This window comes from Anopheles coluzzii, chromosome 2 (genome assembly GCF_943734685.1).
Source record: "Anopheles coluzzii chromosome 2, AcolN3, whole genome shotgun sequence".
Taxonomy (NCBI): Eukaryota; Metazoa; Arthropoda; class Insecta; order Diptera; family Culicidae; genus Anopheles; species Anopheles coluzzii.
In genome coordinates this window covers 8,026,837-8,043,058 of record NC_064670.1, presented here as the reverse complement: position 1 = coordinate 8,043,058, position 16,222 = coordinate 8,026,837, and the positions used below count along the sequence as shown (strand labels likewise).

Below are 16,222 nucleotides of genomic sequence, written 5' to 3'. Positions count from 1 at the left end.
TCACACTTTGTTTCAACAAGTTAATTCTCTCCGACCCCACGTCGGCCGGCCCCCGGCACGCGAGAGGGGTGCATCGAATGTTAGAAGAAGAAAAGAAAAAAAAGACTGCAAGAGATGAACAGACAAAAAACAAGATAAAAGCAAAACTTTAATGCTCGCCCCGCTAAGCAGCGTGTAGTTTTTCGGGGCCGCGTTTGTTTTAAAGGCCTTTTCTTCGGCTCCGTTCTGGCCATCCCCTTGTTCGTGGGGTATCCGCAACACGACGAGAGAAGAAAAGGGGCATACTGCGTTTCTACTTGTACGCACGCGTGTACCGCGCGCCGCAAAGTGCATAAATCCCTGCTGCACACAGATGCATTGCTCCGGTGTATGCTGTATGTGCGTTAGTAATTCTCGAGAATTGTCGATGGTGTATTTTGGGGGGTTTTTTTCTTCTCAAATCCGCCGATGTACGGTTCGTGTTTGTGTATATGTGTGTGTAAAATGCACTCTACAACATGAGGAGGAAAGGTACAGGAAGCAGCAAGATAATAATAATGTCGGTAATATGTTTACATTCGGTTTTTTTTGGGGGAAGATAAATATTGTTCCTTCACTATCCCCAATCGCACCCGAGAGGAGGAGGGTGCACCGGGGAGAGATGGCGAGACGCGCATTCTTATACGGACGCCGGACCTTTTCTCACCCGTGCGTGTTTCGATTTGCTTTCCGTTTGTGCGGTCGCGATGTTGGAAGAAGGTCGAAAGGCCGACACGATCATCTTCCGCGAGACGGTGACGATGATGTTGATTTCTTTACGATCGACTGTATCTTATTTCCGAGCTGCACATCGCTATTGCGCGCGCCGATGCGAGCCAAAGTCACAAGCGCACAGTGCCCGGTTGCGGTGGATGTCCGGGTGGCCTCCGGGGCTGCGCTTAATCGACGGAAATCGTTTAAATTTTATTCTAAAAATACAAGAAACGGTGAGCTGTGAAATGTTGGCGGAAAGCGAGGGGTGTGCGGGGGTAGTGAAACGGGAAGTTTATTTATCATGCAGCATAAGCTCATCTTCTCGCATGATGAGTTGTAAGGGATGTTTCAGTGGAGGTTTCACTTTTAGGACGAACCTTATATGTTGCAATTTTAAATTACGAGTGTTCCGCCAACTGTCCATAAAAATCAACTACCAAAATAGGCATTTCATGACGCGGAGCAGGCATTTCATTCGATTCGTGACAGTGAAAAGCGACGCTCACAATCCCACCATCCTTTTCTGCATCCCAAAACGACCAATTAGCAATTATTAAATAATGTTACTCAACGGCATAAACATGGTCATTTCGTGCCTGCTCGCTCTCAACCCTTCGCTCGTGTCCCGATGCTCAAACCATAAGGTGCAGCGCGCTTGCAGTGGTTTGCGTCGTGTGTTAGAAAATTACACCCTTCGCTTCGAGAGCGTGTACTTTACCCTTTTTACCTAAAATCGGTAATCAGACGTCAGACAACAGTGTGTATGTGTTGTCCCCCTCGAGGGAGCTTCAAGGTGTGTGTGCACTTTTTCGGACAGCTACAGATAGAGGACAGTCTTGCACACCTTCGAATGGATTTGAATCTGGTCGTGAGAAAGCCGACGGACGCTTTACTACTTATGCCCGATGGAATTACACGATAAAGAAAAGAAAAAAAGGTAACCAATGTCTCGGTACCGATGCATCTTCACACAATCGGAAGGGACGGAAAATGGGAGAGGTTGTGTCTTGTCTTCGGAAAGCAAACTCCAAAACCCATTAAATAAAGTATCTTTTCCGCTCAATTCCATTGCGCTGTGGACATTTCACCACCTTTGGGGAAGATTGGGCATCCCGTGTCCCAAGGAAACACTGCGTAGGGTCTCCAGTGGAAACATTTAGCTGCGTTAAACACACATACACGTACATCAACAACATGATACATGTCCCGATAGTGTGGTTCAAGGGAAGACACAAGCAGCAAAAAACCCTTACACCCTGCAAGTGTTTTGTCCATTCCAACTATTGCGAACATGCGTGTGGTCAGCCAGTAAAAATGCACTAAACGATGCGCAATGCATTGACCAGATGCTTTGCAATTGGCACATTTATGCGATTGGTGGATAAGACCGGGTAGAGACAGAGAGAAAGCGAAAGACTTGATGAGTTTTGCAGCACGATAAAACGGCGCTTTCATCGGGGTCGTCCTACTGGTACGCGTCCACCTCGTCATCAGCTCAATTGAATTATTCTGTCATGAACAGGCAATAGGGTAGGATCATCGCACAGGGGGAGACTTTTCCACGGGCGCATCATCATACCAAGCGGCACAATCTCGTACATCAAGTATGCAATTAATTATAATGCTTGGCCAGAAGAATGATGGCCCTTTGAGAACATTGAGCAGTGAGCAGAAGAATCTCGTTCTTTGTTGATCATTGCGAGACGAGCACATGGATCCAATACGATGGGTTGGTTTAAGCCGAACGTAACATGAGCTCATCCGCATGAGCCCGGCTTGTAGATAGTGCTGTCACATGTGTGTGTTGGTACAGCTGCTGTCTAATCGTGTCCCTAGACGCAAACAACTCAAAAACACTAGGTCACCCATGCCCAGGCAGAGGCTTTTTGTCTCAAAGGGAACATACGACGCTTGCAGCGCACAAATTTGCAAAACCTCCAACAGATGCCTCACGGCTTTGATAAAGCAACCGTCACAGTAGCGGCGTTTGGGTGCCTCTTATCTCTTGCAGCATGGATTTGTGTGTAATCTTCAGCTGTCTTTGCTAAATGTGCCATTAAATCGCATGTAAATCACTTTGCCATGTGTGCGCTGACAGTGTCACATGGGTTGACAGCCTTGAGTGACAGTACAGAACATTTGGAGTGATTCAACCGCCAAATAATAATCAAAAACATTAACCCCACTTTTCTCCATCACCACTTTCAGCGCAAGGCGCGGTATACGGATACCTCGTACCTCATCTTCCAGCAGCTGACCAAGGGCGATGTGCTGTACGCGTTCCCGCTCGTGGTGGGGCTTATACAGCGCTCGCCGAGGAAGAGCGCCGCCTCCCCGAGTGTACCGTCCTCGCCCAAGCCGCGCACGGAGGTGAACGAAGCGCTCGTGATCGACAGCCCGGAGGAGTCGTTCCTGGGCAAGCAGAAAAAGCCCAACACCTACAAGGCGAAGGATACGCGCAAACCGGCCGGAAGTGGGATACCGCGCCGGCAGAGCAAAATCGCCGAGAAGCGCAAAAACCGACGCAGCTTGGAGCTGAAATCGGTCGAGGAGGTGTCGCGCGAGGAGGAGGAAACCAAAGAGGAAGATGAAACGAAGGTGCAGGTCTGTGATATATCCGGCCGTGGGGGAGACGGAACGGCGGCGGCACCGTCGCCCTCGTCCAGCAATCAACCGCGAACGATCAGTGTCATCAGCAGCGACGAGCCGGACAGCGTGCAGAAGGACATACAGGTGGCGGTCGACTTCCATCACCGGCCCAACTCGGAGGTGGAACCATTTCGGGCGAGCGCGATCGAAGCGAACAACAACGATCTGCGGTGCAAGACGGCCAACGAGCCTGACCGGGCGCGAGCAGCGGACTCCGATGTCGAGTCGGTTAGCACGCTTACGCCCAGCATTGGGCCGGGCACGGATCTGCGCGGTGCGGACGATGCCAAGAGTGAACCGCAGCAGCGGATGGCGGCCCCCGGTGTACAGATTCGGCGCAAGCAGTATCCGTACGAGCCGTGCTATCTGGTCGGGTCGGAGTTCAGTGACACGAGCGATTTCACCGATACCGCCAGCAGCGTCGCCAGTGACCTAGATGAGACCGAGTACGCTCGGGTTGAGCTCCGCAAGGTATGTGTGTGTGTGTGCAAGCGATAGTGGTAGAACGCCCGGGGACAACGTCCCCTACCGGCTCCGGTGTTTGAAATGGGTTTGGGCTCAGGTTACGGGCGGGTTTGTTTACCTTGCGCAAGGTGGATCGTAAATGCCCGGTACCGATGTCTCTCGATGCCGGGTGGCCATGTGTCTGCGGCAGCGATATCAACACACCGGGAGTCGCCACTGGGCCCTAAATAGAAATATGGCATCGACATCAGTTTGACAGTTCGATTTTACCACCATCATGCTTTGCGGGAGCTACGTACAATGGCAAAGTGCACAGAGTGACAGCAGCGGGAATTCTCATGTTTGACAACGGCTCCAGCATAGGGCGCGGTCAACGGTCACGCGATTGATAAGTCTCGCGCCGGCCGTTTGCTTTCGTAGCGTATCGATGGTCAGCTACCTTCAGCATTAGATGGGCTGTGTGGTTGTTTTTTGATTCGTCTCTCAAACAGACTGAAATTGAGCGGCTATCAAGTGACACACGATCCCGTTCTGCTACGCCCTCCCGTGCGCCCATCCATTCCATTCTTTGATGGACAGTTTTTCAGGCAATTTATTACCCGAAGCTTTATTGGTAGCTTGGATGGAAATCGCAGTCGGCAAAAAGGGGAGAGGGGAGCTAAATTCACCCACCCCGTGAAAGATTGATCCATCCGTGGTCCTTGATGGCGTTTTATGGTGGTCGAAATGAAGCGTTAAAGTGTTTCCAAGAAATCGAAGGTCGTGTGCGGTTGGTGTCTCTGTTTGTTTTGTCCAGTTGATGTAATTCTTTCCTCATGCCCTTTTCCAAGTGGGCAGCGGGAATGTCTTCAAACGTATACATTAAGACATTCATATACATGATGGGTTGTTTCGTAGCCTTTGTAAGGCTGGGGTGTAATTTGATACACAACAATCAATTTGTTAATCACTTGGGACGAGTGAAAGCACACTGTGATGCAATGAAGAAGGAAATTGATGGTGTGGTGATCGAGTTTCTTCAATCTTCAATTAAACATCATGAGGAACTAAATTTTCACTCAATCCCGTGACGATTGTGAGTGGAAAGAGTTCGTCCGGACACGAAAATCCGCCGTTAAAACGCTTAACTGTGAAGCGTTGCATCGTGCATGATTTTCGCAATTTCCTACAGATGGCGCTGTGATGACCGTAACGCTTCAATCCATGTGTCTCGGATAAGTGTGGTTCAACTGTGGGTAGTGTGGAGGACTCGTCGGTCAGTTCAATACATTAGAAAATCGTTTGTAAATTATGATTAAATTGACATTACCACAGTCACAGTTACATTAGTAACGTTAAAAGTAAACAAACTTTTAAATTTTAATATAATTTCTTTATAAAATCTACAACTTGATTATTTGTATTTCAATCTAATAGTTTCACAAAATTTGTTTAACAAAAATGTTTACAAGTTGTCCTAACGTACTTCAAAACTTCTTTTCACATATTTTTAACATGACTCTCTATTTAGATGCTGCACAGGGCGCGATTGATTCCACGGCTGTTCGAACCATTAAACCTGACCCGCCTGACGGTGATGCCTGCTCACCGATAGCGGCAAAGCATTGTGCATATTAGCGGGACATCCTTCGATTTTTCTCCACCGTGCGCGCAATTTCGTTCGCTGATTTTCTTTTCTCTCGCCGCTCTAAGCGCTTCGAAAATTAAATTGTCTTCACCGCGTGCCGGCTTTACCAGCTCGGGAGAAATGGTTCCTTGCGGCGGTCTGTTCGCCTGTGTTTTCCACTCTTTCATTCTTCGCTGTCTTGTTTTTTGTTTTGAGTTTGGAAAATTTATCTCAAATTAATCACCTTCCTCTAACTACTACCCCATCTCTCTGTGTGCGGCACTGGAAGGCATAGATCGGTCGGTCGGGTACTCGTGAGGCACACGATTTTCATCGCGCCGTACACGGTACAGTGCGGCACGAAGCATAATGCACCCGCCGCCTGGTCATCTTGGCTAGCCTTTGGGCAGTGACCATTCACTGACCGACTGGCCCACTGATGGAGCGCAACAAAGAGAGAGAGAGAGAAAGGGAGAGAGCGAGCGAGCGAGCCGTCGATGGGAATCGATACAGAGCTGTTGTACAGAGATCCCTCCAAGGGAGACCCACATTCCTGGCATCCTTTTCCCCACAGTCGAATGCGCTCGCTAGGCCGGCAATGGAAGTTGGTGATAAAAATCTAGCATTCAACGGGCAGCGGAAACGCATCTCCAAAAGGAAAAAGCGTGTTGCCGGTTGGAACAGTAAAGCATGAACGAGTAATAAGTAAAAACCAAACCTAGCCCATCTCCTGTCCCAGGTCTCGTAGGTACGCCTCGCGCAACAGATGAAACAGATGTGGGAATATTGGAGCTCGCCCTGTCCCAAAGGCGCTCGGTGTTTGTTTTCCATAGCCAGTGAATAGTGGTTGGTGTGCGGTGGCGGCGAGGGGGAAAACTAAAGGCATTTTAGAAGATGTCTAGATGTTTGCTTTCTAGGGCCGGAACAAATCGATCCCATTCAACCCTTCCCGCGTTTGTATAACGCATTATTGCGCCCAGTTCTGTCTGGCTCGCCGTGTTTTGTGTGGGCATGGCAGTTTTATGTTTTAATCTGCGCTCACAGCTGTAGCATCCATAAAAAACACACACACACAAGGGAAACGGTCAGTTGGTGGGTGGGCGCAACTGCGGCCCGAGGGAAAAGCTGTGGCGTTATGTAAACAAAGCGGGATTGCTTAAAAACATTGAGCATGAGTGTGATTGGTATGGATGTTTTATTTGTGGATGTGATCGTGTTTTTTTCTTTTCCGCAGATATCTGTTGGGAGCTATCAGTATGATGTAGAATGGTCAGTTTGCCTGACGGCATGAAGCGCGAACCTACGTCCACTGTAGCTATTTGATTGGCATTGAACTAATATTCGACGCTCTGTGACGTAAAACTGTTTTACGGACAAGCCATTTCCGTTATCAAAAATATTGTCTTTGTGCTTTCTTCAAAATTATGACAGCTTGGTGAGATATGTAGACGCAAATATGCTGTCATGAGTTCATATGTATTAATAACAATTTCATCATCATTCAGTAATCTTCCAAAACTCTACCAGAGCCAGTCAATCCATTATGTATTCATAAAATAGTTCACAAGTTTACATCCTGCTATCCGATAAGATACGCTCAACAATCTTTACGCACAGGTGTGTGATAATTGAAGGAGTGTTTTGCTGTTTCGATGACGTTCAAACTAGTTTCTGTTTGCTCTGCCGTCCGAGCACAAACTTCCCATGCTATTCGTTTGCAATTTACATCTATTATTCAAATGAATCGAGCGCGCTCATGCTTTGACAATTGTTCGTGGCTGGCGAAGATTAGAGGTTTAAGATGACCGACAGAGACGATACACCAAAGTTTGTCTAATCCGCACACACACACACAAATAATCTCGATGGTGTGAACAATCTCAGATCTCAAGGAAAGCTCATTCAATTCCACTGAAGGACACCCGGGAGGTTCCGTTTAATGGCTGAGAGGCAGACCAGTTTCTGGGACGTTGTGCATACGATTAAAGTTTGATAGCATAAGTTTCGCTTCTATCAATCCTGTTTTAACGAACAAAAAGCTATCAATATCGTTGTGAGCTAGCTCGTATCAGAGATGGCGGGTGATTTAATCACGCCTTATTCATGGTGCTACTGTCTTGTTTTGCGCTTTTATCTCGCCATCAAACAGGACAATATCGTTGCTTTTTTATCTGGTACATTGCGGGATTGTCTGTGTACAATGAGACCAAATCACCCGAGGGAGCGTTCGTTACCATCAAAGACCTGCAAGTAGAGCTGGCATCATGTTGCAGAAAATGTTGCTCAGACGGCGGGAGTTGTAATTTATCCGTGCATCTAAAGCTTCTTTTCTTGCTCACTGCAACGTGTGGCGTTGGTGCCGGAACCCCTTTAAACGACTGGGAGTTTTTAGTTTGATTTCTTTCGCCCTTACGTAGTGCGAAGCCAACGCCAACTCAATGAAGACGCAAAAGCAATGTGCCGACCTGGCCTCGGTCACATTGTCGTCATGGTTGATTGTTTCCCACTAATAGACTCGTAAATTATATCCTCATGACACTTTGCGCTCCAGGTGGAAAGCCACCAGGCATTTGGGATGCCTTATCGCAATCGCTACTCCCTACCGGGATCTCAGCCCAATCGGCAGGCGTTTACAGTAGTCATGGAAATGATCTTCCCACCGCGGGGAGTCGATCTACACCACGATGCGCCATCGTTTCTTTCCAATCCTGCTAAACCAAGTTTACCCGTATGTTGTAGCAGAAATGTAGCCTCGCTATGCAAATCGTGTTTAACCTCTTTCAAATGTGAAACATCTTCAATCAACAACAACAACACGCCACACCACACTGTCAACATTGCCCGCGTTTGATTCGTCATCGTCCTAGCACACTATTGCAAACATCGTTGCTGTAAACAGTTTACTGCACCTTTTGCAAAACGGTGTCAAAAGGTACTCTTCGCCAGACTCTCCGTCAAGGCGAGACACTTTGTGTGAGCACCGTAATCCTCTCTTCTTCGCTGAAAGGATTTAATGTCACCTCAAATACCCCTACGCCTCCCGATGACGATGCACAGCCGTCAATCTTTGCATCTTGCGCTGTTTGCGCATATTTCACCCAACAATCTGTGTCAGCGGTTCGTGATAATGCATGATGGGTAGTTTTAACAGCTAGATTTATGATGTTTTTACGCTATTTACCACACACCGAAGACTGCAGTGTTCTGGTTTCGATCGGGTAGAGGCGTTTGCTTGATGTCGTTCTGCTAGTTCCCGTCCCGGTTGTCTACTGGGTTGCTTTTGTGACCTTTGTATCGAAAGCAGCAATGCGCCCGGAACCACTACGGCAGCATGACCTCAAGGCACCTGAGTGCAATCGGTCAGCAAATTTCCATCTTAAAATTATCGCCAGGAAAATGAACAACACGCAAGTAACGACATTACGCAGTTGAACGTAGAATTACTACTACATAAATCATCATCTCGTGCACTTTCTCGCCAACTTATTGCCGGCGTAAGATGATCACGCGAGGCCCGGTCGCGTAGTTCGACGATCGTGGAAAGCAGGACTTTGGTTGAACAACGTGAACATGACACGAGCAATCGGGGTACATGATAAACTTGACCGTAACAGCACCATCGCACACACGCCAGTAGACGGTCGGAAGGCTCTCTCACGGATATCTCACCGAACGGATCCGATAGCACGCGGTCCTTGGTGATCGCCGTGACATGACTGATGAGCCGCGCTGGATCGTTGCGTCCCTTAACCCCCGGGGGTGCCTCTATGTACCATCGAGCGTGCTGGATCGTTGAACAAACCCCGTTTGGGGTGGGGAACGGTTCAGTAGCATGGTCCGCGTTCCTGGCCCTCCTCCGAACGCACCTGATTGACACATTTGGACTCGAAACGTCGAACGTCAGGTCGTGTTTGTTGGGGTTGGAATGTTGGCGTACGCGCGCTGGCTGATCTACACGGTCGGCTTCCTCTGATGCTTTGGCATGCAACCGCTATGTGGGATTGCACGGATCAAAGCATGAAAAGCTCCGCGTGCTTTCGTACCTCATTGGCTGGAGTAGGAATAGTTTCCAGGGGAAAAAACGGAAAACATATCCGCATTCACACTGCCATGGTAGGCAAAATGGAAGAAGGCACCGTTTCGCATCTGCAACATATTTCAAGATCTGCATCTTTTACGGCGGCGTAATATGAGTAATCGCATAGATTACATCATCATGCGGCGGATTGTTTTAATAAATAAAACGCTTCTTCTTCAGCACGCTTGAAGACCTTCAGCTTGATTAGCATCTTTTGCAGCTCAATGTTTACCATTAACATTATGGTCTAAAACCGATTCAATCATACCACTGGAGAAGGCATCACTTCAGGGTGTCAGTAAACGCGATGATTCTTCAAAACAGATACTGACCTTTCTTCGTCGGCCTACACAAACAGTGGACCCTCTTAGGTGGATCGAGTCTACCTACAGCTCATGCGTTAGTAACGTGAGTTTCGAGCGGCACATAGCTGAACCTGAGCCAATTTCACCCCAATGGATGAAGCATTCGACGTTCGACCACATTCGACGACCTTTGACGGCGACCTCAGCCATGCGCTGACGGTGGTCGGCAGTTTCGGATGGCTCTTTGAATACTGCCGAGCCATTCGTGCCACTCTCGTTCGACCCAACTGGTTTAGCTAATCCAAGCATTTCGCTTTTGCCAACTCATACAAGCCTCTCTCCTCAAGCGGTCGGTCATGGTCGTGGACCGGGAGACTCGGCCATATTCCGCTTTGCCAGATTGCGGCTGCACGGTAGTGATGATGCGGCGGCTGTGGATAGTACTCTATTCCAAATATGGGCAGCATAATACCAGCCTAATCTACCCCGACCGGCCAGGAATAATTGAGTCAAATAAGGAAGTGAAAAGCTTTATCCGCTAAGCTTCCCGCTCCTGGCCGGTTTCTTCCACCGAAAGTACACCGCACAACAAACTATCGAGTCGCAATCAACATCTTTCGGACGATTTTTGGACGATCGATCGAAAAAAAAAACCGTTTGAATCGGTTTTAATCAGTCCCCAGCAATCTGGTGGCCATTTTCTGATGCTAACTAGCAGCAGTATGTTGGAGAGCAGTTAGAGTCGATATTCCTATGTTGGAGCAAATAAAATCCGGGAAGAATAAAATGCCCAGCATTGGGTGGTAAACCTGGCAAAGGAATGACGCAGATTAATGATGGGCCGTAAACCGTTTGACGACTATATTTAGAGCGCCGGGCCACACGATGTTTCATACTTTCGAAGCACGAACTGCAAACCCCAATCAGCTGAGGTCGCCACGAGAGAGGTTCTGGCGATCTGGTATGCGTCACAAGGTTCCCTTGGGTTCAAACTTTACGACCGCGCGAAATAAAAAGAATATGATCGATAGCTTCGGCGCTGCTCAGGATCGCGTTCTGGAGCGAAGACGGCACCAAAGAACGGGTTTTCACTCCAAAAACACAACTATCGCTTGTGATGTTTTGTAAAACGCTAGAATTCGAAACGGGATCAAAGACGCCAATGTTGGAGGTCGGTTGGGTCCGCCTCCAAAAACGAGATGTTGGGCGGAAGAGAAAAGGGAACGAAACCCCATTAATGTCACTTCATGGGTGCTATCAAAGCTTCGAGACGGTCGTTAAATTGATCGCCGTTTAATGGCCACGGGGAAGGTGGTTTTACTCCTATCGGCAAATGAAGTTGTACACCGCTCCGGAGGCGAATGCAAAAGATGTCCAACTAGTTTAAAACCGAAATGAAAAATGTTGTTTAAGCACGGCGCATGCTCCAATGTGAGTTAATTACAACCAGGAGAGTATCTCAATCCTTTAATCCTCGCATTTTCCACACAACAGCGCACACACACACGCTCGATCCCAAGCGAACACAGCTACAGCAACGCTACTCTCCGTTCCAAACGTTGCAGGAGGTCTCGGGGTAAAGTGTACACCCCTAATCCACCCATGCCAAACACATTCCCGGCATTATTTTCACCAATAAATCGTTTGGCATGCACACGAACGAACGATCCCCAGAACCGGTCATATGCATGTTGGCCAGGGCGTACGTGTTCTACTTTTGCTGACCTACCACCATGCGATGGACTGCGCGCAGCGCTCGCCATATCGAAAACCCATTCACATTCCACACCACCGGTAAGGAGATTCAATCTCTCCATGGGTGGCATGCGTAGTTAGCCCGGTAGCAGGCCCGTGCGCCGCGCACAGTAAGCCACAATTAATCCGAAGGTCAATTTCTCTCTTATGACAAAAAAGAGAAAGAAAAGAATGGAGTTGAAAACGATGGTGGTGATTTATAATAACCGATTAAGCTCGCCCAGCCTGTCCCCCTTGGGCGTAGAGTGGTTGCTTTCAATGTTCAAGATGTGTTGAAAAATGGGTGTCATTCGAGCTTGACCTCCAAGGGATACTGGGCCGAACACACGGACGGAAGCTTGACAGATGTTAATTTTGTGGCATTTGTAACCCGCTTTGCTACCGATTCAATCCGCTGGGGAGTTTTAATTTTCAAGACATTTTGTCCCGATACATTGAAACTACACGGAGCTGCCATCGCTCAATCACGTCAGCTAATAAAAACGAAATGCGAAAGGAAATGAACATAAATTTCATCAAACATCATTCTGGATTTCCCAATCCTTCCTTCCTGCGCGCTGATGCCCTAATGGCATCACTGCCCGGTCAAGCGATAGCCGTACACAAGCAGACGCACTAGAGCACATGACCTCGGAAGATCACAGATATCACTCTCCAGCAGCCCATTGCCCTATCCCGACGTTTTACGCGCATTTCACTTCACCTCCGGGAGTTATTCTCGAGGTCATCGAGCAGGGAAATGGTACGCCGCACTTCTGCTGCCCTGCTTGCCGCCAAACCGATTTACAGCAAATGGGGGGGCAAGAACGCTTTATGCAACATCCGAGTTGAAACTGAAGGGGGTTAAAAAATCTCGCTGATTGACTGGTTGATTAAAGTGCGTGTTCACTGTTTACCTTCTGGGTAAATGGGTGAGGTGCGTTGGCTATGAGGTTCGCGTAACGGTGAAAAACGACAAGAATCACACCGGGCGTGCTTGAGATGTTGTGCCAACCCGAACCGATTGCTTCATACAGGCAGAAGCAGCGGCAAGGGTCACGACTCTCACATCCGGGAGGAGTGCGGGAGGAGTGCAGGGAAAGGTTCATTTTCACTGTACCACGCGGAATGGGAACGGTTGCAAGTTGTTTTTAACGATTCCCATATTCCGTGCACAAACAGAACCCAATTTCAAGCGGTCAAGTTCGTCTCCCTTCCGTCGAATCTTCATGAACCTTACCACCGAGGGAGGTGATTTTTTTTTAAATCAGTGTTCCTGAACCTAGGCTAGGTGTACGCGATTGCTCTCTCTCTCTCTTTCTCTCTCTCTCTCTCTCTCTCTCTCTCTCTCTATCGTTTTTGTTTGTGTGTTTTAACCCAGCAGATCAACTACAAACCGGCGCAAGATCGCTGGATACACATTCCTCGTGCTCACACTGAAAATTCACCCGTATGAGGAGAAAATTTCTACTTCCTGAACAACGCACAGCCAGAGCGACTGGTGTCGCAATCAGGCCGGGCATACAGCACACCCGCAATACCACCTCCACCCACGCAGGTTGGATTGGATTTCGAATCGCCCTGTGCTTGATGTGTCTAGTGGTGCTTGTGTAAACAATGGTAACAACGATTGGTGCATGATAAATGTATTGGTATGGCCACACGTTGCTGCCCGACCGGGCTTTCAATTTGGCACGGTCCTGCAATGTATGTTTATTTATTTTCTGTGCAATAAATCCTACATCTGAAGTACTTTTTAGAACCTTGGATACAGGAAAGGTAGCATAGACAAATACGTTTTCCGTGTAGCTGTTGTGGATCGTATGTGTGGAATTTATTCATTTAGTTGCTCTCCTCTGCTCCTTGGAAGTTCAATTATATTTCATTGATTCGTTTGTTTTAAATTATTTTAATCATTTTTCTTCCTTGTCATTTTCAGGTAAGAATGGTTACGCTGACTATTTGAGCGCAATTCGTAAGTACGCAAACCACAGAAAAGTTAGGAGATCCACGTTCAATAAATCTATCCAAACGATATTGTTAACACTCATTCAATATGCACTGCACTAGCCCCCGAGCTAGATATGCAACAGCATTCGAGTGTAATAAACATGTTTAATTCATTGCCGTCTAGAGGAGAGCGGGTGTATGCTGCCGATTGAAAAATGATCCCCACCGTCATAACAGATTAGCATACGTCTCGTAAAAGCTATCACATCACTAAGCGCCGACCCATTAACAGGTTCGCACTCCGTCGATACACTCCCGATAGTGCACTATTAATCATGAGCTTTTTAGCTACCCTGCCGCGTCCGGCAGGTTGTTATGTGTCGTTCCCTTACCAAGACACTCGACAATCACCAGCAATTGGAAAATCGTTACATCATCAACCGGTCGATAGCCAATGCTACTACCGATCGAGAGTGGCCAAGCTCTTCAGTGTGTTGCACGTTCGTTCGGCCAAGTGAAGTAACTGAGGCAATCAAGATTCGAACTTACAACAAGATGCTCACAAGCGCTCGATGCTCAAACCTAACGTCACGGATATTTTTATGCTATGACATTTCCGGCAAAGTACTCTAAACACACACTCCGCTGTCATCAACACTATTAAACGCTGACGTCAGCGCTCTGGCCAGTGTTTCAGGGTAAATGGTTTCTAAATAATTAATCAAAAACGCCGAAACCCAACGCCAGGAATTTACCCTTTTGCACGTTGCCATTCGTGGCGTGTGTTTTTTTTTTCAAACGTGGAAACCCATAAAAACCGAACTATTCGTGATCGCGCGTTGCAATCCTTTCCATCTTTTCGAGTAAGTTTCGAGCGAACTTCCCTCTTCGCACGATCCCGCAGCAAGTGTTCGTTTGAGCCACTCTGGGGCCACTCTTAGGCACCCGGAGGTGATAAACAAATCGTTGACTTTGGCACCCAATCACCCCGCGGACGGTGAATCTTGCCACTTAAGATAATGTCCTCTCGTTGCGTGTACGTTTCACCACGGAGAGAGAGGGCTCTCTGGCAAGCCAAGGGAATCCCGTTGCTTCTGCACGCAGCAAATGTGCGAAAACTAATAAACTGACAGAATTATAATTTATGAAACAATTGCTCGGTCTGGAAGGGCTGCCGTAAAAGCATTAAATGTCTTTTTTTCTCGCCAGTCTCACGGCACGAAGTTCACGATCACGATCGATCCCGGGCAGTGTTTTGCTTGTGCGCTGTCAGCTGTGATTACTCTCTTTCTCTATCCTCTTCTCATTCGCCTCGGAGTGTTTTATACTACGCTTTTACAAGATTGCGTGGTGGAGACATACAAACAGCTTGTTAAAAACCCAGAGCAGTCTTAATATTCTGCCCGGTTGCAAACATTAATCGTCCTATTCCTATGCATCGCCGTTTGGAATACGAGCCCGGTTGGTGTCGAGATGAGACACTGGCATTGGGAACTCGGCCGTACAGACTCAGCTGTCGTTTGTGAGACGATGCTGCGAATTACGAATGATTTAAAATACTTATGATGGCCGTAAATCTATTTTCCTGTTTGCATTTGCCTTCTGCATTCCAAGGAACTTTTTTTTACGTTTCGCGTGACCTTAATTTAGTTACCTCGCGAGGCGTAGTCTGCGCAAAAGAAAACTCTTTGGAAGGATGGTCAGTTTTAAAATGAGTTTCTTGTGCTTTTGTGTACAGCAATTTCCACTCCTGACGGTAACCTGCTCGGAGGCATCGGTTCGATTGAGTAATAACGTGCCTAGTGCTCATCCCAAACCTCTCTCTACCCTCGGCATCGCACGGCTAACGGCAATGAAAAAGAATTCTTTCAAGGCTAGATTACTGGTTTTGCAGCGGCGACCCACTATCTATTAGACTGATCAAAACGCGCTTTCGGCAAACGCAATCATGGCACGACCTTTGGCAAACGCAATGAAAGATGGGATCAAACGCGCGAACCCTTCCCCATTCACCAGCAATAACACTAACTGCAACGGAGGACGTACGAGAGTACTTAAACACCATCATCTTGGCCCAGGCTGGTGTGGTTCTAGAAAGTCTTACAGGCCAGCATCGCCAAGAGCGACTCGTCTAATCATGCTCACTCCCCCTTACCCAGCGGAGCCGGCGAGTCTTGGATTCCAGGTGCAATAAAATCCTACCAGACACCTCGTTTAGCAACTTTGGCGGGAAGATAGCTTTCGGTTCGAGTGCGGTAATTATGTGTCTCTTCTAACAAGGTGGTACCTGGTGTACTGAACTCCATAGCACATCCCGTTTCTCGCTGTAGGGGAAGCGTAATTCGCTTAGAGTTGCTCCTCCGCTGGATAGTATTAATTTCTTCTTTTACGTGAACTTTCATACCCCCTTTCGCTAACACAATCGTCGATCATCGCCTAATCCTGCCCAGCTTCCCGGTAGATGTTTTAGTTTGAAGGCGAAGAGCGCAAAACACAACAAAAAAATCACCACCAGCACCACATATAATCTATTTTGATTGAATCGTTTTGATTCATCATACCGCTGACATGTGGCTTTTATGTTGTTTCTTGCTCCCGTCGAGCGGATATTTATTCCCCGTTTGCTGCTCCTGCTCCGAGAAAACCCTTTCCCCGTGCTTGTTTGACGTACAACAGCATTATGCTACAGCTCCCGAAATCGGT

General features: G+C 47.8%; 1 protein-coding gene across 8 annotated transcripts in view; it reads left to right on the top strand.

The window, feature by feature from the left end:
* The window catches only part of LOC120947859 (tensin-2), a 109,196-nt gene that overhangs the window by 27,086 nt on the left and 65,888 nt on the right, over nt 1-16,222 (top strand). The window contains exon 3 of one of the 8 annotated variants that reach the window (XM_040363633.2): nt 2,941-3,852. The exons of the other annotated variants lie outside the window; for them this stretch is intronic. Coding sequence (XP_040219567.2) covers nt 2,941-3,852 — 912 coding nt within the window. The remainder of the gene's footprint in view (nt 1-2,940; nt 3,853-16,222) is intronic. 8 annotated transcript variants of the gene reach the window in all.